This window comes from Cygnus atratus, chromosome 19 (assembly GCF_013377495.2).
Source record: "Cygnus atratus isolate AKBS03 ecotype Queensland, Australia chromosome 19, CAtr_DNAZoo_HiC_assembly, whole genome shotgun sequence".
Lineage (NCBI taxonomy): Eukaryota > Metazoa > Chordata > Aves > Anseriformes > Anatidae > Cygnus > Cygnus atratus.
The window spans coordinates 6,333,367-6,357,350 of record NC_066380.1 but is presented as its reverse complement, the minus strand read 5'-3'; the positions used below and the strand labels follow the sequence as shown (position 1 = coordinate 6,357,350).

Sequence of the window (23,984 nt, the reverse complement as noted above, 5' to 3'; positions counted from 1 at the left end):
CCTGGTGCTCGGCTCCCTGGCTCTGCGCAGCCGTTGGGGTTTGGCGAGGGAGTCGCGGAGCTTTGTGCTGTGGGGGGATTGCTGCTCCGCCTCGCTGCCGGGCAGAAAGGAGAAAAAGGCAGAAAAGAGCCCGGCCTCGCCTGCCCCAGCGCCGGCCGGGGCATGCAGCAGGGTCAGGCCGTGCTGTTCAGGGCCGGAGCCACGCTCCCCGGTGTCCCAGGCTCCTAAAGCAGTGCTTTCTCACAGGTATGTCTGGGTTTACAGGGATTTTTCCAATTGCACCTCTACTGGAACAACTTCTTGGTGAACGCTGAGGATAAATTTAGCCCTGGCATAAGCAGGCGTGGATGCGTGAACTTGAGCAGAGTTATTCCCGCTATTGCAGGCAGGGAGTTTGGTCTGTAAGTCAAAATAAAGCTGACAGGATACAGAGTAGGCGCTCCTGAGAGTGGATGTGGCTCTGCTAGTGTTACTGGTGAAATCCTAGTACGGCACTTACTGAGAGAAGTATGTTTTTTAAGAGATCAGCAGATTTGTTGAAGATACAGTAAGTATTTGAAGACGCAATAACAAGCTAGCTCATCCCTTAATGAGTGAAATAAGCGTGTATTCTATTTCAAGTTCAACATGCTATTAAAATGTGAAGTAAGCATTGTTTGAATAACTTTACTGCTGCAAGTAGTTAAACTGCAGGAAGTAGGGGAAATTATTTTTTAGGTTTGCTTTATGTTGAATAACTGACATGAAATACTTGAACCCTGTAGCATAGTGTGTTGCTTTTTTAAGAAGTTCTTAAAGCTTAAAAGAAAGATTTATCATCTATAAATAGATCATCTTCAGTCATCACTAAATTATCTTTAATTGGTATATTAGAACTGCTAAGGCACGTTACTGTTTGGTAGTAGACTAAATATTACAAGTGTGAATTTATATACAGTCTGCATCCTAATAAAAATGCTAAGCACAGGCTGCAGTTTAAAAACTTTAGCTTGTCAGAGTGAATCTGAGGAGAAAAGCTTTTTTTTGTTTTTGTTTTATTTCACTTTGCCATCTCAAAAACAAGAAAACTGGAATTTGAATATGTGAAACAGACTAAAAATAAATCAACGTTTTTTCTCAGTAAGTAATATGCAAAGTAACTGCAAACGTAGTATGTTTCCCCCCATAATATTGTGCATGTCTGGACTTTTTCTTCCCTGAGGATGAGAAACGAACGAATAGCTCTAAAAGATGACTATTCTAAGTAATTGCAGTTTAATTTTCTTGTTATTATTCTAGTATCTCTGATTTGATGGAGCTTTAATTTATAAACAGTATTTAAATAAATCATACCTTGCTTTTTCTTTCTGGCATGGCAGTATCAGACACATAAATGTTCTGATATGGTAACGCTACTCTGGAAATAGGGTAAAATCAAGGATAATTGGGGGAGGGGGTTTACTAGCCTGAGGCTACCAAGTGTCTCTGAAGTGGCCGTTACTACTACAGTGCTGATCTGTGTTTTCTCTTCTTTGTGTTTCATGAGATGAAGTATTAATAAGTTTTCACTTTTACATAATGGAGCAAATCAGCATCAGAAAACAAGAACAAGAGAAGACTAAGGTAGTAAAGAGAAAGCACTGGGGGAGAAAGTATTAGAAAAAGGAATGAGATACAACAAAGCATGCATGCTGGGGGTATAATTTCTATGACCTGGTGCAAACCAAATATTCTAGGCTAAATTTTGCTAAAAAAATTACCCACTTGTGAGTACAGTAACTGTCCTCTGTTTGTGATAAATGAAATAATTGAGCTGTGTTGAGGCCCCAGGTAGCTGAAACACTGGTCTCTACCCCAGATAGAGAGACATTGCTGAGCTTTCCCCATTTACACCTTTCTCCCCACTTCCTCCACCCCAAACATGCAAGTGAGAATGAGGAAACCGACATGCATAGCTCAAACGAGAAAGGAATGTCTGGCCATGAGAAAGAAGTCTTGGGGCTTAGATTGGCAGCGAGAGGCTTGAAATGGGATCAAAGGCATTGCCTTTCTTTGATTGATGGGTTCTGTTCAGGGGAACAGTACTTTCTACATCTTTCCATTTTATGTTTTTTTTTTTTAAAAAAAAAAGCCAAACAACAACTCTCTTCAAATAATAAAAAGGGTTTATATGAAAGAAACATGTCACTCCAGAATGCATTTGTTTCCCCAACTGGTATAACCAGCAGGCCTTAATTCCATTTCCCTGGTTGTTCCTTTCAAACAAGGTTGCAAAGCATGACAAACCTGGTTTGGCTGAGGCCTGGGTACTTAACTGCATTGCCTTTGAATTAGCCTGCGTATGCACCACAGAGGTTAAACTGGCTTTATGCTGATGTTTTGTGCTTGACAGTACCTGATCAGTTACTTCTAAACTGTTTTGAACAAGGTCTTGAGCGTCATTTGCTTCAGAGTGAGGCTGTTTGCTCTACCAACCTAGAGGCTAGCGTCAGTGAGGCCGTGAGTTTTGCGTAAAATGGAAATATCCCTTGAGAAGAATAATCAAGACAGTACAAGTGTGAAAGGCAAGAGGACAAGCAGGTACTACCCAAAAGGACAATCGCTGGAAAGCCCCTTACATCTGCAACAGTATTCTAAGGGATGCTCCTTTAGATTCACCAATAGCTTGCTGTATGCCATTCTCGAAAGTTTTTAGTGACAGTAGCACCCTATCGTGCTAATGTAGGTGGTGACTGAGGAGTTCAAATGCAGGACCAGTAGTAATGAGTTTTCTGAAGTCCGCTTATCTGCGCTGTTACCTGTGATGCTCCTCATCTTGTATTCAGACCATGCCACAAGCATTTATTTTACCCTTGCCTGCTCTGTGAGGTACTGAACTGCAGGTGCCATTTTTTGATGGGACATTTTAGGGGTAAGGGTTAGATGATGTACGAAACCATGCTGGGAATTTATGGCAGAATTAAAAACAGAACCTAAGTTCCTAAACGGCAGAGCACTGTTTCAGATTTATTTGACGGATATTTTGTGCGTGCATTGCTAATGTACAGATCTTTTTTTCTTTTAGTTAGAGATCTGTGATTTAAGAATCAGGTGTTCACACATTCACTAAACGTGAAGGAAAGAAAGGTCACCACAACTGTGCTGTGTTCAGAACACAGTGTCTGTGCAGCCAGCCAGATGCTCAGAAGCTTAATGAGAGTTCAGGTCCTTGCGTGGATTCAAAGTGTGTTACCTCAAGCTGTGTGAATCCTCCAGCTCTTGCTTCTCCAGTGTCATTCATAAAGGGCTCATACATCTTTCTGTAACTTCCGACCTCCTGTTCCCTGTCCCTCCTGTCTCTGCAAATGCTCTGCCCTTTTTGCTTTGAAAACCATATTCTGAATTTCGGCAAATAACACATTGGCTCGTTTCTGAAGTACTGTTACACAGAGATGTGTGTGATACCTTATAAAAATAATCCATTTCCATTAGTCATAGACCTGTTATGCTTTGTAGAATTAGAATTGGGAGAGGGTCCCTTTTAAACCTTGCAAATATGGGTATGACTTCTTGCACAGTACAGGTATCGCCTGTCACACAGTCATTCCCACGTTGACAATAAGAGAGATTTTAGTCAAAATGTGACCAAAATGAGAAGGAGTGTAGGGAAAGCGTGCTTTGTTGCAGGTGTCAGCAAGCTACCACCACAGGGGCGCAAAGGCTCCATGCAGGCAGATTTTGAATGGCAAGTAGGAGCTGGCACGGGGCCAAGAGCCGTGGCATATCGAAAGAGGCATCTGCGAAAGCCTCGGGATCCCAGTTCCTGGCTGTCATGGTGCTCCAAATGCAGCGGCAGCTGGGAGCCTCTGCCTTGGACAGAGGCAAGACGCTGTCAACAAGGTGATTGGCAGTGTCTCTCTGCTTTTAGACACAGCATCCCCTAGTTCCTGCTGAGTTTGTCCCAGCATGCTCGCCGTCTAATCTCAGAAACAAAACTACAATCTGGCATGCCACCCTTAAACGGTAGCTGACCCTTTGCAGTGCTGACAACAGGGAAGAAAACACTGTGATTCCTTAAATTAATTCCATATTCAGTAATCATGCACGACTAAAAATTATTTACCTGTTCTGTACATCATTTTTTCAACACATACTACCTCTAAAGTATCTCAAACTGTCATTGGAACTTGAATTGGTATGTATAAAGCACCTGAATATCCTGTCATTGGAACTTGAATTGGTATGTATAAAGCACCTGAATATCTCAAAAAGCACTGCAGACATATTATTTGTGTGAACAGAACTGGCTATCCTTTGCAGAAGTGTTGTTTCTAAAAGGACATTGAGATATGTAGTTACATTCTGCTCAATCTCATCAAATTTATACTTCTGAAAGCAAATGGAATTTGCATGATGGTTCTTGATTGCTCTTCAGAAACCTATATGTTTAATTTAAAGCATGCTACTTTAATTACTTATACATGATTTATGTGAACACAATGATCAATACATCAATGCTTTACTGGGATATAAATATGTAATCTAAGAGTGGAGAATAAAACCATGTTCCTAATGATGTTAATAAATACAGTAGAAAAGACAGGCCTATTTGCAAGGACTGCTTTTATTGATATAAACTTCACCTCCATTTAAAGTTTTTGCATGCTATCAGTTTAGCTAGACCCGCAAAATCATCTTACGCTTACTGTGAAAGCCACTTCTGAAATGGCAAATAAAATATCCTATTTTGATTAGTCTGTTATCCCATGTATAGCAAGAATCCCAAAGGATTCTGGAGCACATTATACAAACACATGCAGGTAACTCTGCAAAATTAAGCACTGCAGGAAGATTATCATCTTCTCTAAAGCACACAGAAGATTGAGGGAAGCAGACTGTTCTGTACAGACAAATTGGCTTGTCAGCATTCGGTGCTTCTTTGCTGCAAAAAATGCTGAGTGATTTGTAATGATCGGTTTCTTTTTATCTCCTGTAAAAGATCGCACGTTTATATCCTTTAGGAGTATGAATGGTACTGAGAAATAACAGAATGAACTATGAACACAGCCAGTTTGTGACTTTTTTTCTTTAGTGTTTGTGTAGGTTTCCAAGACACGAGTACTGATCCCAGTCTAACTTAAAGAAAAAAGGAGCGAGACCATGACAAAGCAGGGCTGAAGAAGGCATGAATGTGGCTCTCTGTGGAGAAGCGTAAAAGACAATTGTACCAATTACATGCTGGTTTTGGAACTCCGTGTAGCCTAAGCCTATTGAAATATATATTTGTAAGCGGGAGTGGCGGGGAGGGAGCGTGCATTGGAATGAGGCCGGGAGCTGAAATGCTGTTGTAAAGGCAGTAAGAGCAGAGAGCACTACAAACTGGCTGTGATCCTCAAATTTAAGAAAGGTCCGGAAACGTTTTAATGCCAAATTATGTGACACCTCTCATTCCTGTTTTTCTTTTGTCCTTAATTTTCCGTTTAAGTGATTCAAACTTTTCCTATTTATGCTACCAGCTATGGAAGTAGGGCTGTCTAAAGGCACTTTTATTTTGCTCTATCCTATCCTGACAAACTCCTGCTTATTCAACAGTGTATACCTTAATAACCAGTACAACTGCATCAGTACTTAAAAAAAAAAAAAAAAAAAGAGGGGGAAAAAAAAAAGAAAAACACACACAACAGATTTCTTAGCATCAACAAGGCCTGAGAGATCTTGCTGCAGCGCTGGGATGTGACAGGAGGCAATTTATAAGGAATTAACTCTGACAGTCACTTTATACAGCTGATTTTCAAAGATCTGGGCACTAAAGAAGTGTTAATGAGGGTACTGAGGCTTCATAATTAATTATATTAGCATCTCTTTGTTACTCTCTAGAACAGTAGTGCCTGGCTGACATTTCAATAGGAGTCTGGTAGTATTCTTTGTTATTATTATCCAGGAGTACAGTTATACCTTAGCTCCCAGAAGGCGACGTTGCATGTAAATGCCTCAGTGAATTGCCCGAGTCTTTGGATCTCAGTAAAAGCCCTTGAAGGAGACCCTGCTGGATACTGAATGGATGTCAGTAAAATTTCTCTAGTCTGGAGTCTCTCTTCAGATATGGACTCTCCTCCCCTTTCATTTCTCCCTTCCCCCTTCTGCTGTGCTGGTGCTTCTCACAAGGCTTAAGAGCAGCGCTTTCTGAATCTTTAGTTCCAAACCTCTAAAGGAAGGGATACTGACCTGAACGAAACAGAGAACAGAAGAGTCATCTGAAAATAGGGAATATTTTTCACACTCTTGAATTTTCAGTGCAATAAAACCAGCGCTGCCAGAAGGAATCCCAGAAGTGGTGAGTCAGATAATAGATGCACAACTGTGGTGGGAGGGAAATGGTCTCTACTTTGTTTTACATCCCCCCCAGCTTTCTTTGTAAAGGCAGATGAAATTATTTTCCAGTCATGCCACTGCAAAAACAAACATGGAGTTTAAAGGTTATTTCCTTTGTGTGTTTCTGAAAGTTGGTATTTTTGAATCTGAAAGGGGAAGGATGACTTTTTGGCAATGCTAGCAAATTCTACTCTGAAAACTTTACAGTATCACCTGAGGTAGCAGTTCTGTTATTTTGTGTATTGAGGCAGTCTGCTTGCTTGCATTAATTCAAACAAAACTAACAACAAAACATTTTTTCACACCAGGTAAAATTGCAGCCCTGTCCTGGTAAGGCTAAGTTAAGGGCATGGTTTGACAAACACCTCTTCTAAGTAAGCAAGACTTAAGCAACCTGCTCCTTACCCTTTCCTCATTCCTTCCTGCCTTTATGGGACCCCGTTTTTTGTAACATTCTTCATGCATCTGCAGCAGGGCACAGATCAGAGCGCTAGTCTGAGTTAAAAATAAATGTTTTTCTGAGGACTAGTTTTAATTGAAATCCATTTCCTGGTTCAGTTTAACACAGGGCTACACAAATAACTGCATTGGTACAATTCAGGGACAGCATGAAGGGGAAGGGAAGACAGGAGGAATGCATGGTGGGGAATGTATAAGTAGAGACTTCCACCAAAAAACATTTGTCAAACTATGTCCTGAAAGATTTTGTTCTTGAAGCCAGAAGCACCTCTTTGCTTTGTGTTCAGCTAGCACCTTGTGCAAAGGGATCACAGTTGCAGAGCTCTCAGGACTCTCGGAGCTATTGTAATACCAAAAAATAATAAGCGTTCCTACAGACTGACACAATTAACCAAATTCCACTTGCAGATCTTCATTGTTGGCAACTCGTGCAGCATTTCATGTAGCCAAAGCTGGAGACTGGTTCTATTCCTGAGTTCTGTCTCTGGTTCTAATGAGGAATAACTGAATGACTCTGGCATTCAGCTAACCTACCAATAAAGGAATTACTTTCCTCACAGAGCTTTTTTTATATTTAACTACATTTTTTAATGAGCTTTGACATTCTCAGATGAAAAGAATAATGCGTACAATGTAGTATTAGAGCAAAAATTGTATATGACAGACCTCTACGTATTTTCCTCCTTTTTGTTTCACCTTTTCTGTCGCTGTACTCCTACACAAGACTCAAGGCACACATCAAATGTTTGAATAATGCCAACTTGAAACTAAAGGATTGTAAATAACGTACTCGCTCTTCACCAAGCAACGTTCCGTGTGTTTATTTTAATCTGATATTTCCTGGATAGAAACAGAGGTTACTCCCCCTGAGAGTTCAAATATCGATAGTGCTCCCTATAGCAAGGGAAGTCTTGCAATTCCCACAAAAACAGCTGCTGCTTGGTAACGAGACAATGGGACAGAATACACGCAGTGTAAAATCAGAGTCTTTGCTGCTCTTCCTGAGGGGCCAAATCTTGAAGTGTCACTCAACTTTGTTTAGGATTCAGCAAGAGTTTTCCTGTCATAGGACTGAGGAAATAAATAAGAGTTGTTAAAACTCTTATAAATAAATAAGAGTTGCAGGAATTGGCCAGAGTTAAAATCCTAGAAAGCAAGTGTTTATAAACTGTTTGTAGAAAAGTTGGGTCCTTCTTAATTTTCCCACAAGTGGAAAAGAGAGATGATCATCTGAAGGTCCCATTGCAGGAAAACCCTCAAAAGAACAAAACATAGTTTTCCAAGTCCTCAGCATCACTCTATCCCCACTGCTTAGTTAGCCTAAAACTCTGATTCAGCTTTCATACAAATTTATAGCACTGCAATTTCCACCCATTTTGATCCAGATCTACTATGTCTAGTTAGAAGGACTTGAGCGCTCGAGCTTCCATCTGTGAGGAAATCAGTTTTTCTTCAAACGAGCCAAAAGCAAGGGCTAGCAGCTACTTCTCCTTTTAATTATTTCAGGGTCTTCCACATAAAAATGTGGTTGGCACAGCTATTTCAGAATAACTCTCAGTATTATTACTGCAGTGTTTTACTTTGACAGTGTCTCTATTAGCAATCGATCGTTCTACCCAGGAATACTTCTTGTAAGCTGTCACTTTTTCCAACTTCTATTTAGAGCTTTCATTACACAGGATTATATGTAGTAAAACAAAACCTCAAACATAAATATAAAACCAACCACAAAAGGTATTATTTAATCACCAGGTGATTCCAAATAGCCTCTAGTTTCTTAGACATTTTCTGTCGAACTGTTCTAGCTGTATTAAGCTTGGCTGAAGTCTTCCAGATGGATTGGCCCTAATACTGTCCTGTAAAACCAGTCATTGTGTATCCCTAGTGGTAGGATTTGAACATCTGCAGGTGTGAATGCATCGGGAGATCTAAGTATCTGCCCTTACAACGCCCTGCAGATAGTGAAGAGCCACCTTTGCATGTGCCAGTACATGTTTTCAAACAAAAACTTTTGTACATTTCAGATCTCATCTTGACCTGTGAACTCCTCAGGCTAAAATAAATGGATATCCACATCTGGAAGTGGTGATAGTGCATCTGGACAGGCTGATGTTTAAATGTTTTTGCTTTTAGAAACTGCAATTCAGTAGTGCTAGATGAATAACAACATTTATGTATATGTCTCTTGGCACAGTCAATCAACAGTTAGAGCCACAGGGCTCCATCTGAGCTAAGGAACAGGACAGCATCGATGTCTGACGTACAAAATCAGAATGGAAGTTAAGAAGGGTAGGAAACCCCTCCAATCAAATGTCTCTTTGGGCAGGGACTCTTAATTTCACAATACCGAATGTAACTTGAAGAGAATTTTCCAGTAAACAATTTTCCCTTTACATTCTGGAAGGGACAGATCATTTCAGTTCCCTGCACTGTCCACAACTGTACACCTTATGTGAAAAATACGAGCAAAACATTCATAAGCACCCACGTATCTGAAAAGCTCATGTCTCATATTCTGAAGTGTCTTAGATTTCATTGACTTTGAAGTTTGTGTTGTTTTTTTTTAAGGCTTTTAAAAATGTTTTGACGGCCTCTCTGTCTCTGGTGTCTGGGAACAAGAACACATGTTGTATGACCATCCAGCTCTTCGTAGATTACTGTCAAATGCTCTGGTAAGTTAAAAATGTTGGTATAGGGAAAAATAAAGTCAGGTTTAGCAACTACGTCTCATGGGAACTTTGCCAAAAGTTAAGGGAAAAAAAAATACAAACAGAATCTTTGGATTTATTCAAATGTGTAATATTAGTCACTCCCTGCTGTCTGTGTTACTGAACCACCTTCCAGCTTCAAAGGCAGTTATTAATCCAGAAATATTTTCATCTGAGGGTTTAGATTGCAGCAACTGTGAGGACACGTGGAAGATTCTTCCATCATTATCTAACCATTCAGACCTAATGTGAGTACTCAACTGGGAAGGCCTGTGACTAGTGGAGATGAATAAACAGTTGGAGGGGAGGTATTTGACTGTTTAATATATGTGCCAAACTGTCTTTCCAGGGTCATGGGGACTCAGCGATTCCTGGGGGCTGTCAAACTGATGACACGCAGCAAACCAGCCGGTGTGTCTCTGCCTGCTGCTTAGCGTAAGCGCTGATATGTCAGTCAGACTTTACTATCAAGTACAGGCTTATGTGCGCCTGAAATGTTTTGCAGCTTTCGACTCATTGGTGTACTCAGTAATTTAAAAGCTTTCACATACTCTAAAAAATGTTGTCTTGCAGTGCAAGGGCTATCTTTGTTCCTAATACAGAGCCTGAGCCTGCAAGTCCTTTGTGGAAGACCAGGCTCCAGCATAGATGTACAATTGTTAAGCAGTCGGTTGCATTTCAACTGTGGTAAAACGATCCTTGTTTTATATTTCCATACAATAATTTCTGTAAAGGCTGTGAGATTCTTTCAGATGGAGGGCTATAAAAATTTAAGTTGCTATTAATTATACTGACTCGCATGATTTTATGTCTGCCCATTTTACATGGCAGGAATGCTTAGAAGGAAATTTACTCTCCTTTTCTTTTTCACACATCATTACATTTTATTTGTGAGGATTTAGCATATTTTCTGACTTAACTTGCCAAATCAGGGGTGCGTGTTTAACAGGTACAGCTGACTTGACATTCCAGAAACTAGGCATGATAACCAATTATGTCTCTTGTAGTAATATACCTAATGAAGGAAAGAAATACTGGGAGAGCTGAACTGTTGCAACAAGAAGTAAATATGAGATTATCTTTCTGAAGAGGCTCTGTTTATTCCATTCCTGTGAACAAAGTGCAACTACTGCTACAGTCTATGTAAACTGTAAGGCCATTAATCGTTATCAGGTGCTGCCAACTCCCCCCTCTAGATGTCCAAACATATGGAGAGGAAAACGAACACATTTTCTTCACTTATCTGACAGTCACTGCCATCCTGAAGGCTGCAAAGATCTAGGTCGCTTATTTGTCAACACTGGAGTACTCATGCACTTGGTTTGGAAGATACCACATACAGTACAGTTTTCTGACCTTAACCATGCAATCTGAAGTTCAAACAGGAGTGGGAATATTAACTCTAATATTGAGGAAGAAGAACTCTGTGATACAGGCAGCATACTACTTGGGCAGTGTAATTCAAGAAAAAAAAAGTTACTGTTCTACTATATTTGATGTAATCAGAGCTGAGAAAGGTCTTAGGAGAAGGTGAAGGGAGGAGGAAGTCATATTTTTTAAATGCATTCACACACACCTTATTTCATAGGATTGTAACTGTACATTTTAACCCCTCAGCAGTTACTCAAGGACTGAAACTGCTTTAGATGTTCACTACATATAATGAAAAACATTAGAAAGCAGTGAAGGAAAGTGACTGAATATTTATCAACTACAAAAACATAGAAGTTTTTCTCTTTCTTTTTTATATATTATCATGAATATTAAGCACAGTTGCTTATTATGTCTAAGAATCACGTGTAATTTCTGAAAAATGTTGTGTAACAGCAGATAACTCGTGTAACACCAAGGCTTTATATGACCTAGATGCCATTTCCCTTCCTTTGTAATGAAACTACATGAGCTTTGGGATGCCTACACAGAGGAACAGTTTCAGACTGAGATGAAAATTGTGCTGCTTGCTTCTTCACAAGTATTTGAGTCATGTTCCTCCTGAGTGTACATGTTAACAATGCAGCAAGAACAAACAGTAAATCAGTTCAGCTGCAAAAGCCGCTGGGTGCTCTGCACTCATCCTTCTTAGGGCTCAACAACTGCTCTAACTCAGTAGCTTAGTTTTACTTCTTTATTTCTCTATAAAGCAAGGAGGGGAGTGCAGAGAGGGCATCATTCTGTGAATTGTTGCCGAATTCTTTGAGCCAAGCCCAAGAAGCATCTCAGCACCTGTTGTTTTGAGACTTTGTATGAAGTATACCCTAAAGTTAGACCACAGTTGAACACAGTTGAACCTTTGAAAAGTGAAAACGACAGGCTGTTAATTAACCAGTCAGTTGGAGTGTAAGGATATGTAACTGGAAAAGAAGTAAGAATGTTAATATAAGAAAGTTTTCTGAAGGGAAGTTAGGAAGAGTTAGGACAAAAGTTCCATTAGGAAGCTGGGAAAAGCACATCACCAGCACTAAAGTGAAGAAATCACATAGAAAAGGAAAGTAACACTGAGAGAATACTCACTCCTAACAAATATATAAAAATCGAACGTTTGGCTTTCTCTCAACACATGAAAGCATAGGTTAGTGTTTTCTGTCTCAAATACATTAAAAAGTGTTTATTTTCTCTAATTAATATACTGTTTTCTTGCATAGTAGTTAGTTTTAGGGTAGAATAAACATCACTGAAATGTTTTAAACGGTACAGCAGTTAAAATTCATGACTGCCTGACTTGGAGTACATCAGTGGAATATACTAATACCTCAGGAATATCTACTACTTTATGTACCAAAGGATTCTAGTAGGGAGTAAGCAGATGCCCTTTTAATCATGTTCCTGCTTGGAACTGCCTTTCGAATACACGCCCTGTATTTTCAAATTGTGGACCTTCAAAGGCTAATAAATACAATATAATAATACATTACAGGTGATAAAAGAGGAAAATTCCAAGCATATGCAGCTGCATAGTGAAGAGATTCAACGTAAACAGATGGAAGAAAACCAAGCTGCACATGTGAGCTTACCTTGTCTGAATGTAAAGACTTCCATATTAATTGTTCTTGAGAGATGCAGCCAGACCATGAGAAGCTTTCTCACTGCACTGAGCTTCAGGAAGGCCTTGGGAAGCTCTAGGGAAGGAGTCGATAATCTTGCATTTATAAAGTTGCAGAGCTTTGCTCACCTTTTGTGTCTAGCAGTGCTCATTGCTGTATGTGCAAGCACAGAGGATGAACGGATGGCAGCTCCTCTCTCCTGCTGTTTGCACGGGGAAGCACAACGCAAATCACGGACATGCTGCAGCAGTTGTGGGTGGTGATGGAAGCAAACACATAGCTGGTAGGAAGTGACAGCTGGGAATACAAAAGAAAAAGCAATTGGGATTTGGAAGCAACAGGTGGGAACGGGAATCAGGAAACTCCAGTAAGATCTCTGAGGAGGCAGGAACTAATCTAGGCCTTGTTGAAAAGTACACTGGAAGGGCAACTTGACGAGGAGGAGGAAAGGAAACAGAGGCAGGGAGAATGCAGGAATATTGCATGACTGGAAAACAAATTACAAAAGGCAAGTTCCAAGTTCCTCAAAGCTGTACTCGTTTCTTAGCTTGATTTGTATCATAATATTCTTTTGTGAAGGATATGCTGCATTTTTAATGGAAAAGAGTGGCTCAGCTGTTACTTTAAGAGCAAAACAGAGCTAGTCTAACTATGAGGCTGCAACGAGCTCTTCCATGACAGGTGGACAGGAAAGGCACAAAAAGGGTTATTTAAAGTCCGCTTGCTCTCGGTGCAGTGGCAGGTGTGCTGGCAGACACCCGGGCTCAATGACCTTCTAGAGTTGTGCTCCCACAGTAACCGAGTGGGCTGGATGTGACTGACAGGGCCTCTGTGCCCTTAAAACGTAACATCTGAAGTTATCCCTTTGAGTCATGTTCTAGCTAGGCAAGGCAGCGCACTGACACGGGGGCCGCCACGTCCCCAGGCATGACTTCACCTCACAGCGCCTCCACACACTGGTGTGTGGTGTGATGCTGGTGGCGGGCCAGATGGGGTGGCTCAGGGCAGCTGCCGGTTTGGGTTCATGGGCCCCAAATGCCCCTCACACACACATATATATATATGCTTATGTACACATTGCTGCCGGGGACCTCAGCCAGCCCCCGCCACCAGGGCGACCGGCCCCTTCCCCACACAGAAAGGGGGCGGCTGTGAGGGGCTGCGCGGGCTTCGAGCGGGGCGGCCGCGTGCACCCTCAGCGACCGCGCATGCGCACACCGCCCCCCCAGCTCCTCACACGCACACCTGCGCGCGCCGCCGCCCTTCTCCCCCTCTTCTCCCGCCTCTCGCACCCTCCTCTGTGTCTCCGCGCCGCGCCCCGCCCCCCGCGAGGCTCAGCCAATGAGCGCCCGGCGTGGGGAGGCCGGCGGTGGAGGGAGGGGCGGGGCTTGTCCTTCCCCGCGGCTGCGCGCGCGGGCCGCCCGCCGGCGGGGAGGAGAGGCGGAGCTCGCGCGTGCGCGCGGCGGGGGCGCTCGCCCGCTGCCGAGGAGGGGAAAGCTGGGGGCGCGCCTGCGCGTTGCGCCGCCCGCCCGCCCAGCGCCCGGCAGGGGGGCTCGGTGCGCATGCGCGCTGGCGCCCAGCCTTCCCCCCCGTGCCCCGGAGGGGGGTTTGCTGCGCATGCGCGCCGCGCCGCCCGCCCCTCGCCAGCAGCAGCAGCGGCAGCAGGAGGAGGAGGAGGAGGCGGCGGCGACTCTGGCTGTGGGGAGCGTGAGGCAGCGCGGGCGCCGCTGGTACCCGGGAGCCCCAGGTCCGGCCGGAGGAGGCGGGAGCGGCCCGGAGGAGGAGGAGGAGGAGGAGGAGGAGGGAGCCTGAGCGGCGGCGGCAGGAGGAGGCGGCAGCAGGAGGAGTCAGCGCCCGGCCCCCCCCCTCCCCTCCTCTCCCCCCCGCTCAGTCCCGTTACGGCCCCCCCCCGCCCTCCGCGCTCCGCAGCCACCACCATGTCGGCGCCGGCGGCCAAAGTCAGTAAGAAGGAGCTCAACTCCAACCACGATGGGGCCGACGAGACCTCAGGTGAGGCCGCGCCGGGCCCGGGGGGCGGGAAGGGGAAAGGGAAGGGAAAAGCAGGGAAGGGAATGGCGGCCTCCGCCGCGGCCTCCGCCTCGCCCCGCGCCGCACCGACCGCCATTTTCCCCAGCCCCGCGGGCCGCGGCCGGGCCGGAGGCGGGAAGAGCGCGGTGGCGGCCGGGCGGATGTGCAGGCCCCGGCAGCGGGAGGAGGAGGAGGAGGAGGAGGAGGAGGCCATGTTAGCGCCCTTTTGTCTCCGCTCCCCGGCCCGGCCTCCTTCCCCAGGGGCGCAGGCGGGGCCGGCCCGGGGGGCGCTGCGGCCTCGGCTTGGAGCAGCGGGGACCCCCCCTCAGCCCGCCCGGCCGCCTTGCTCCTTCTTCCCCCCCCCCCTTCGCCTTCCCCCCTCGCTCGGCGGCCGCCGAGCCTCTCTCATTGTGCTCCGCCGCCGCCATGATGCTGCTCGGCCGCCTCCTGGGCTCGGCGCCGCCGCCGCGTGGTGCTGCCCCCGCCGCGCCGCGATGGAGCCGCCGCCGGGGCCCTTCCCGGGCCGGCCCCGGGAGCCACGCGGTGCTGCGGGGGCCGGGCCGAGGAACCGCCCGCGCCTCCCCCACGTGCGATCGCGGTGGCTCCTCTCCTCCGGCTTTTTTTTTTTTTTTAAACTTATTTATTTTTTTAAATCGGACGAGCGGTGCGGCTTCTAAGCGGCGGAGGAAGGGCGCAACGCGCTCGCCTGCCTCCTGCCCCGGCTCTGCGGTGCTGCGGGCCCCGCACGTGTTCGCCGCACCTGCGGGCTCCTCGGGGAGAGCTGGCTGCTGCCGCGGGCCGAGCCGGGCGGGGAGCTGGGAGCGGGGTTGGGAGCGAGCTGCACCGCTCCAGCTGCTTCCCGCTGCCGCTCATTCATCCCCCAGCACGCTAGGTAAACAGGCAGCCTTTAATCGAGAGCTTTGCCAAGCGTTGTCCAGGGGAAGTTTTGCTGCGAAATTATCTGCCGGACCGTGACTTGGAAGGGTTTTTTTACTCGTTTCCCTTACCCAACGTGCTTTTGAAGATTTTTTCCTCATCCAACGTGCTTTTTGGTTTTTCGAAGGCGGCGAGTTCCCGGTTATGTTGTTTCTGTTGATGTTGCTGACCCCTCTAAATTATTTAATGCTTCCACGTTCCTTCAAATCTGTTGGCCCTAGACATGCAACTTCTTCGTTACGTTCTTAGTACTAACTGTCGGGATTCGTTTACCATTTAAGTTGACTTGTAAAACTGTATAGAGGAATGTGAGCTGGGATTTTTGGTGGTAAACTTGCTCTGAGTCCCGTTTCGGGAAACCTGTTGGCGTTTCAGCCATAGTTCGCCATGGAAGTAGCTGAGACTTTATGGCTTAGTAACACTTAAGACAGTAGAAATATCTTTGTACTTCTAAAATAGATCTCTAGAAAAGGTCTGAGGAGAAAACTCCGAGTGATTTGTCAGACTTGAGAATTAAGGGATTTTGATGCATTTTCATTTGTTTTTCAGAAAAAGAGCAACAGGAAGCAATTGAACACATTGATGAAGTACAGAATGAAATAGACAGGTAAACATTAGAAAACTTGACAAGTTTTTAGTGGGAGGTAAAAGACTTTCAGTAATAAAATATTTAGTAAAGTAAGCGCTTGGTAGTAGTTCTCAGTGTCTTCAGACTCTCACATGATATACTTGTGTTCTGGTCTGATCAGATGTAACAAGTATTTGTGTAAATTCAGAAAATCGGAAGGAGTATCCTGATTTCTTGTTTAATTGTGTAAAGTTAAAAATGTAGAGCTTGAGCTTAATTTTTTAATTCACTGTGATAGTTTTGATAAGAGGTTTATTTCTCACTGCTTTCTCAAGTTAATTTGTATGCCGCTTTGCAAAAGTATTTTCACGTTTGTAAGCAGAACTGAAAACTTGGTTGAAAAAGTTAGCTTTATTATAAATCTCTATTATATATTTGAGTGCTTGTAGAATAATAGGTAGAAAATGTCACTGAAAAATTAGTTTCATATCCTCAAACTCTGTGGGTTCTGTGTCAGTATTTGCCTGTATCTTACCTCCACGTGCACTGTGCTACGAAGTGCAAGTGAGGCTCTGTCCCTGTGGAACAGTTGCAGTATCAGGGCTCTAACTTTTATAAAGCCAATGAAGTGTTAATGTCCTTAAGATTTTAATTGTGTGTGGTACTAAATTGCTTTTGTTACAGTCATGCTCATCTGCCCCAAAATTATAAAGGGCAGGTGATAGTTTTATATGCTGTCCATCTACAGGTGACTTGCAAACAAAACGCTTAAGAGGCTACTTAGCATAAATAAGGGTCTGTCCCGCACGTAATGCTGCAAAACATACAGCGTGTTAAGAACACTTCATTAAGATGAGCGTGATTGCTTCTGGTAGTGTCTTTCCTAATAGTAGTTACAGGTTTGGGCTTCTGTTTTTTTTTTTTTTGTTCGAGCTCCCTCATTTGTTGTGCGTGGCTGAGTAGTTTAATTAAATCTATTCAGTTTTAGCTAAGTACTGATGATACATCTTCAAATCTCAGTTCTCTTTCCTGAGGTTAACGTGGCTCTGTCTGTTACAGACTGAATGAACAAGCCAGTGAGGAAATTTTGAAAGTAGAACAGAAATACAACAAACTCCGCCAACCATTCTTCCAGAAGAGGTCAGAATTGATCGCCAAAATCCCAAATTTCTGGGTAACAACATTTGTCAACCACCCACAAGGTATATTCTTAATAGCTCCCTTTTTTTTTTCCTGTAAATTCAGTTTCCTTGCTTGTAACGCGAGCCTCTTGTGGTTCTTAGTGTTTTCTAGGATAGTTACTTGGCATTAAACAGAAGCTTATGGGTACATATGCAAACACGTCCTTTTTGTCCTTGCGTGCGTCTTAAAAGCTTTTTAGCTCTTACATTTGTTAACCAAAGGAACACCTCGATCGCTAGAATTCCGGTAGTTTTCTTCCTGTATTATAAATTACAAGCTTCACACTTTATCAGTTAATCGTCTTCTTTAAAGGAAAGGAGGATTCTGGTATTTTATTTTATTTTTTAATTTGGGGTGATGTCCTTAGGACTGTTGACAATGTGCTGTTTGCAAGAGGACCAAAAAACAAGTCCATACACTGCCTACGTTGGGCAAACCACATATCTGGAAATCTGTTTTAGAGAGAAGAATAGATAGATGCTGCTTGTTAATGAACTGCAACAAGCAAATGTAATGTTATCTCAGCAAAATCACAAAGATGCTAATAGTCTGTTGGCTGCTATCTCAAAAAATGGGCCACAAGAAGTCAGCTTGGACAAATGTTGCTTTTCACATTGTATATAATGTCAATTTCCTGTATTTCGTGTCCATGACACACATTTCATAACTTTGTTAATGTGGGACTACTGATTCTATCCTAGTATCTGCACTGCTGGGAGAAGAAGACGAAGAAGCACTGCATTATTTGACCAGAGTTGAGGTGACAGAATTTGAAGACATCAAATCAGGTTACAGAATAGATTTTGTGAGTATATTAAATATTTATTCACTTGTGACTTTGCTGCTGTTTTGAATGTAGCCGTATACTGGGTTGTAGTTTGTAACTTAATCTCTTCAGTTATCCGTTTAGTAAGATGATTTGACTTGGCACATGTATGCTTATGTTTGTGGGTTCTAACTCTTTGCTTTCAAATCTGCAGTATTTTGATGAGAATCCATACTTTGAAAATAAAGTTCTCTCCAAAGAGTTTCATCTGAATGAAAGTGGAGACCCATCTTCAAAATCAACTGAGATCAAATGGAAATCTGGGAAGGTACGTATCTGTGCACCTGGGAGAGATAATTGCTGCTCTATATGATACTTTTGCTTTCATTTATGTTCCTTTTACTTTCTTCTTTTTCTTCTTTTCTTAATTGAAGCTGCCTCTTCTTCCCTCCACCCCCTTCCCACTTTTCTATATATGTAGTTCATGCGAGGTTTGGCATACACCATTTACGTGGAGATCTGTAGTGAATTCTCTCAGTTCAGTTGAGCACCACAATTAAAACAGTGAAAGTACAAGTACGACCAGATGGAGAGATTGACAAGTACTCTAGTTTGTCTCTCTTTGGAATGGATCTAGGCTGTATTTTGTTGTTTTAAGGTAATTGTGAAATTAGGAATTCCAAGGACAGTGGGGTTGGGAGGGGTGGGGCAGATAGGGGTTGTCTAATTTTTCTGTTTTTCTTAATTTCCCTTCCAGACACCATGTCTTTAGAGAAGTAGTATCCACACAATAATGTGGGCGTATCTATTACCCAGACAGTATTCAAACCAAATTAATGTTCTGTAGTTTCTGTAATAGTTGGGAGCCCTTTCATTTTATCCTAAAGGTTTTGAAATGAGTATTTAAAAGTAGAACTGGGGGTTGCATTTACACTGCTGCTTGTTTTGTCACCATCAGGACAAGAAAATCTTTTTTTCACTGAGAACTGGAGCGTTTCCTATTGTACAGAAATCACAGTCCTGAACGAAGCAGCTGAATGGTCTTATAATATATCACAAAATTAATGTGAATTTTGGTGCTATTCTTCATTAAAAAATAAAACCCTATGTATGTTGTGATTCTATCAAGAAAGCAAACATTGGGAGTTTGGAGTTACCTTATGACCAAAGAAAGAATAGATTTAAATAGAGGAGAATTGCTTTCTTTTCAAACTTAGCAAACAGTGTTGCAAACTTGCCAAACTTCTGGGGTAAGGTAGTGGATGTATTTTCTCATGACCATATGTTTTAGTGGCTTGTGCAAATTTTTATTCGTTTACTACAACGAATGGCCTTAAGACTTCAAAGCAGGAAATCTTGGGTTAAGATCACGAGGCGGTTCTTCGTCTCGCTATTAAGTTAAGGACAGAGCTTCGAGGTGTGGAGCTTGAGTGTTTCTTAAATTGTGTGTTTATGTAGCAGTTGTAGCATTTAACTACAATAACAACTCTTGGAGTAGTATTAAGCTATCGTGAGATCTTTAAAAGTTTGGCATTTCATTAAATACTTGTCATACTTGGGCTTCCCTGTGGCAGGGAAACAAAGAAAATGCAAGATCCTGTGAATTTTCAGTATTTCAGTGGAAGGCATTAAAAGAAGCAGGTGGGTTTACTGCTGAGTGATACCTTTTGCTATTAGTCCTTTGGGTTCTAATTGTGTCTTTAAGATTTGTCCCTGAAAGAGGGAGTAAGTGACTTCTTGTAGTTGTTTAAACATGTATGTTTCTAAATGGTGCTTGCTTTAAAAAAAAAAAAAAAAAAAAAGGCAGGTGGGGCACAATGTAAATACCGCTTCTTTAGGGAGCTTCTCAACTTTCTTTTCAGGATCTGACAAAACGTTCAAGCCAGACACAGAACAAAGCCAGTAGGAAGAGGCAGCATGAAGAGCCAGAAAGTTTCTTTACCTGGTTCACTGACCACTCTGATGCAGGGGCTGATGAACTAGGAGAAGTCATCAAGGATGACATCTGGCCAAATCCACTGCAGTACTACTTGGTAAGTATAGCACTGCGTTGTTGCTCCATATCCACAAAAGCACTGCGCAGGTAAAAGCGAATTTGATCACTGTAGTTAATGTCACATGTGTGTCTTTAAGGTTCCTGATATGGATGATGAAGAAGGGGAAGGAGAGGAGGATGATGACGATGATGAAGAGGAAGAAGGATTGGAGGATATTGATGAAGAAGGAGATGAAGATGAGGGGGAAGAAGATGAAGATGATGATGAGGGAGAGGAAGGCGAGGTGAGCATTCAGCCTTTACCTCTTCTATCTCTGGTGTATGAGAATAAGAAATTATGAGGGACCTTCTTGTAAGGATATTGAGCCATTGGTACAAAGGTAAAGTAGTTGTTTTGTGTAAAATCCTTGACAGAGTTGTTGGAGGAGAGGAGCAAAACTGTTAGTGCCTTAATTTGTGGCACGGTTTCAGTGTAGTGATGATTATATTTGTGTACATGAGACTGCAAATAAATAATGTTAGTGAACTTCTTGCAAGGAAGGTGCTCCAGATGATTTAGGATATTAGCGTCTGTTCTAGCTTAACAAAATTTCTTCAGTGAACTTTCTAGCAAAATTTTACTTGTAAAAAGCTCTTGCTGATGCATCCAGTTCTGTCATCCTCCCACCTGTCGGTTTATTTTGGCTTACTGCCAACTTAGCCAAGACACTTTGGGTTCAGGAATTAGCAGTTTTTTGTAGCAGCAAGTGGGTTTCCAGAGACACCATTCAAGGTGTTGGTAACTTAAGGCTTAGCATTAGCATGTCTTTGTTTCTGGTTGTGGAGGTAGGAGGGCTGTTGTGGCACCAGACACTCTGTATGCTGAATAATGAGTTGTAGCCTAGAATATTACTAAATATTCTAAATATTCTTTCTAAAAATTAAATTTATGTTAATATTTCTAGTGATTTTTAAGTCATGGTAATTCTTTTTCTAATATGCCTGATGTGTTTTTCACTGCGACATCCAGTATTAACTGACTTTTACATGGATCGATATTCATGGCAAGTGTTACTAGTGTTCCTTAGTGAAGAGGGAGAGAGATCATCATGAGTAATACTGTAGGGCTGCGGTCTCTTGGGTAGCAAAACGTTCTGGCTATTGCATTTAAAAGTTCGTGCTATCTGAAGCTTTGTGATTAGATAACTTTTAATTGTTGCTTATCTTTCAACAGGAGGATGAAGGAGAAGACGACTAATTGAACACTGATGGATTCCAACCCCCCCCCCCCCTTTTTACCTTTTTAATTTTTCTCCAGTCCCTGGGAGCAAGTTGCTGTCTTTTTTTTCTTGTGCTCAGTCGCCTTGTTCTCTTGAGGTCTCTTTTTCTCTCCTCTACACCATGGTTCACAATTTATTTTGGGGGAAATACCTTGAGCAGAACACAGTGGAAAAGAATCTACCGGTTTCTGTTTCAAGTTCATTTTTATCCCTTTCTGTCTCAAAACAAAAACTGTTTATGGAATCAACACACCATGTTCTGTGGGAAAAAAGAAAACCTTCTGCTCCCTTCACTCTGCTGGAAGCTGAAGAGTGCTAGGCCCCTGTGTAGTAGTGCATAGAATCTAGCTTTTTTCCTTCTTTCTCTGTATATTGGGCTCAGAGATTACACTGTGTCTCTATGTGAATATGGACAGTTAGCATTTACCAACATGTATCTGTCTACTTTCTCTTGTTTAAAAAAAAAAAGAAAAATAAAAAAAAATGGGGTTATAGAAGGTCAGCTGGGGTGGGTTTCAGATGTTTGGGTGGGTTAAGTGGGCATTTTGACAACATGGCTTCTTCTCCTTTGGCATGTTTAATTGTGATGTTTAACAAACATCCTCGCAGTTTAAGATGACACTTTTAAAATAAAATCTTCTCCTAATGATGACTTTGAGCCCTGCCACTTGATGGAGAATCAGAGCAGAACCTGTAGGATCTTATTTGGAATTGACATTCTCTATTGTAATTTTGTTCTTGTTTATTTTTAAATTCTTTTTTTTTTTTGTTTCACTGGAAAGGAAAGAAAGATGCTCAGTTTTAAACGTTAAAGTGTACAAGTTGCTTTGTTACAATAAAACTAAATGTGTACACAAAGGGACTGGTTGGTCTTCACTGAAAGAAACAGTTGTAATACCCTGTTTTGACCTTGCTTATAGTTTCTTGGCTTTTTTGGGGGCATTTGGTCAGTATTTATGTAGTGCAATGCAACCTTGTGGTTCTGTGGACTGATAATCAGTTCGTTTAGGTTCCATTATTACAGTATTTGGAAAGTGTTTCATCTGGTAGCTACTCCTGCACACTCCGTTTCTTGAATTACATAACTCTAAGACAAGGCTGTAGGTGCATATATGCTTTGGGTGAAGACAGACATATATATATTCATAATCTGCAAAAAGAAAAATCATTTGATTCTTAGATATTTTTTGAGTAACTTGCAGTACTGTATCTCCAGTAAATCAGTTTGCATGAAGAAAACCATGCGAGTTCAGAGTAAAAAGACCAAAGGGTCTCCTAGTAAGGCTTTGGTGGCTTTGGAAGTCTTTTCAGTTGAAAATAAATCTTAGTGCAAGCTAATGTTTTGGGCTATTTCAATTAGCAAGATTCTTTGTGAAGCTCTTGTATAAAGAAGTTGCTACTTCACTGCTTTCTTTCCTTGGTAGCAGCGTGTATATATGCTTTGGATGTACTTTTTTTTTCCCCCATGTTAAGAGACTGCGTTTGAGTAGCTTATAATGATTTCATGTAGAGGTTGTTGGTACTGGTATTCCACAAAGTGTAATGAAAGTTGTTTTAACATGCTGTGCTTTTGAAATATTTAAAAGATTGTATTTGCTAATCTCAAATTCAAACAGCTAGTTCTCTTTGGATGTGTAGAGAAGACTGTCTTCTGGGAAGACTTGCTCTTATATTCTCTGATTCCTTTTCCTCACAGAATTTGCTGTAGTCGAATTCTGCTTTTTTTGATGCTTAAGAATACACGTAGCAGAACAAGATTAATCTCTATTTGAGAGGTGCCCAAATAACATGGGGGGAAAGAGTATTCTGTAAGTGTCGGGTCTATCTTGGATTCAGTCCAGTTATCGGAGACAATACAACATCCAGTCTGCCTGTGATCAGTGCAAAATAGGACAGCCGTGTACTTTATTCCATCTCAACAAAAGCTTCTGCCCTGATCTTACTGTTTGCAGAGCAAATTAAAATAATTGTAATGGTTTCTTGCCATCTAGAGAGAGAACAAATGAAAACTATGAAGTCTATATTTTTTTCTTTTGATTCTTCTTTGTTATAAGATTAAAGTCCACTACCTGTTGCAGTAGCAGGTTGATGTGCTGTTACTTGCCCTGATGCCTCATAAATGTTACTTAATTTTTATGTAATCTTAATTGATCGTAGTTCTTCAAGGAAAATAATCTTTAGCTAGTCTTACTTTAATGCTTTGTGAAAAATACTGTGCCATTGTTGTTAACATGTCCGTTTGTTACTAGCAGAAAACCTTATAAAAACTGTTTTGAAAGTAATCAAAGCTTCAGGTTCTGTAAAGTCGAGTACCATGAACAAGAAATGAAGTGTCTGGATAATCAAATGCTACTTTTGAGGTTTTCGTACACATTTACACGTTCTTTAGGATCTTACAGGGTGACGAAACACTCTTGCTACTGTATTGATAATACTGAATTTCCTGTGAAAGTTACTGGCTTACTCCTGGCAATGGCTAAAGAGTAAGCTAACGTACTAAAAAAGTAAACTATATTTGTTAAGTGTATCTTAAATTATTTTTTCTAGCAATGGAAATGAGTAGGGATTAACACATTTCTCTGCAACACTGAAGAACTACTACAGATGGCCATCATGTGCTCTGACTGTTCACTTAATGTCTAATTTGACTGAATATATGTAATGGATGCCCATTTTTACTTGATTTAATCTGTTTATGCATACGAAACGCA

The 23,984-nt window shown here is 42.2% G+C and overlaps 1 protein-coding gene and 1 long non-coding RNA gene across 2 annotated transcripts; both read left to right on the top strand.

Annotated features, from left to right (window-relative positions):
• Window positions 1-43: 43 nt before the first annotated feature.
• Window positions 44-10,575, top strand: LOC118252158 (uncharacterized). Its single transcript, XR_004780052.2, has 3 exons — window positions 44-246; window positions 9,358-9,461; window positions 9,847-10,575. It is a non-coding gene; the product is annotated as an uncharacterized LOC118252158 (long non-coding RNA).
• A 3,643-nt stretch (window positions 10,576-14,218) lies between these two features.
• Window positions 14,219-22,131, top strand: SET (SET nuclear proto-oncogene). The gene is made up of 8 exons (XM_035555026.1): window positions 14,219-14,548; window positions 16,052-16,109; window positions 17,130-17,272; window positions 17,954-18,057; window positions 18,233-18,346; window positions 19,881-20,051; window positions 20,152-20,298; window positions 21,228-22,131. Exons 1-8 carry the CDS (start codon window positions 14,476-14,478, stop codon window positions 21,249-21,251), a joined length of 834 nt encoding a protein of 277 aa, XP_035410919.1. The 5' UTR covers window positions 14,219-14,475; the 3' UTR covers window positions 21,252-22,131.
• The last annotated feature ends 1,853 nt before the right edge of the window (window positions 22,132-23,984 follow it).

Excerpts from the sequence above, each read along its gene's own strand:
- SET (XM_035555026.1), top strand. The coding sequence starts at position 14,476 with ATGTCGGCGCCGGCGGCCAAAGTCAGTAAGAAGGAGCTCAACTCCAAC. Across the intron at positions 18,058-18,232 it reads CAGGTTACAGAATAGATTTT|TATTTTGATGAGAATCCATA; the intron begins GTGAGTATATTA and ends TCAAATCTGCAG. Across the intron at positions 20,052-20,151 it reads ATCCACTGCAGTACTACTTG|GTTCCTGATATGGATGATGA; the intron begins GTAAGTATAGCA and ends TGTGTCTTTAAG.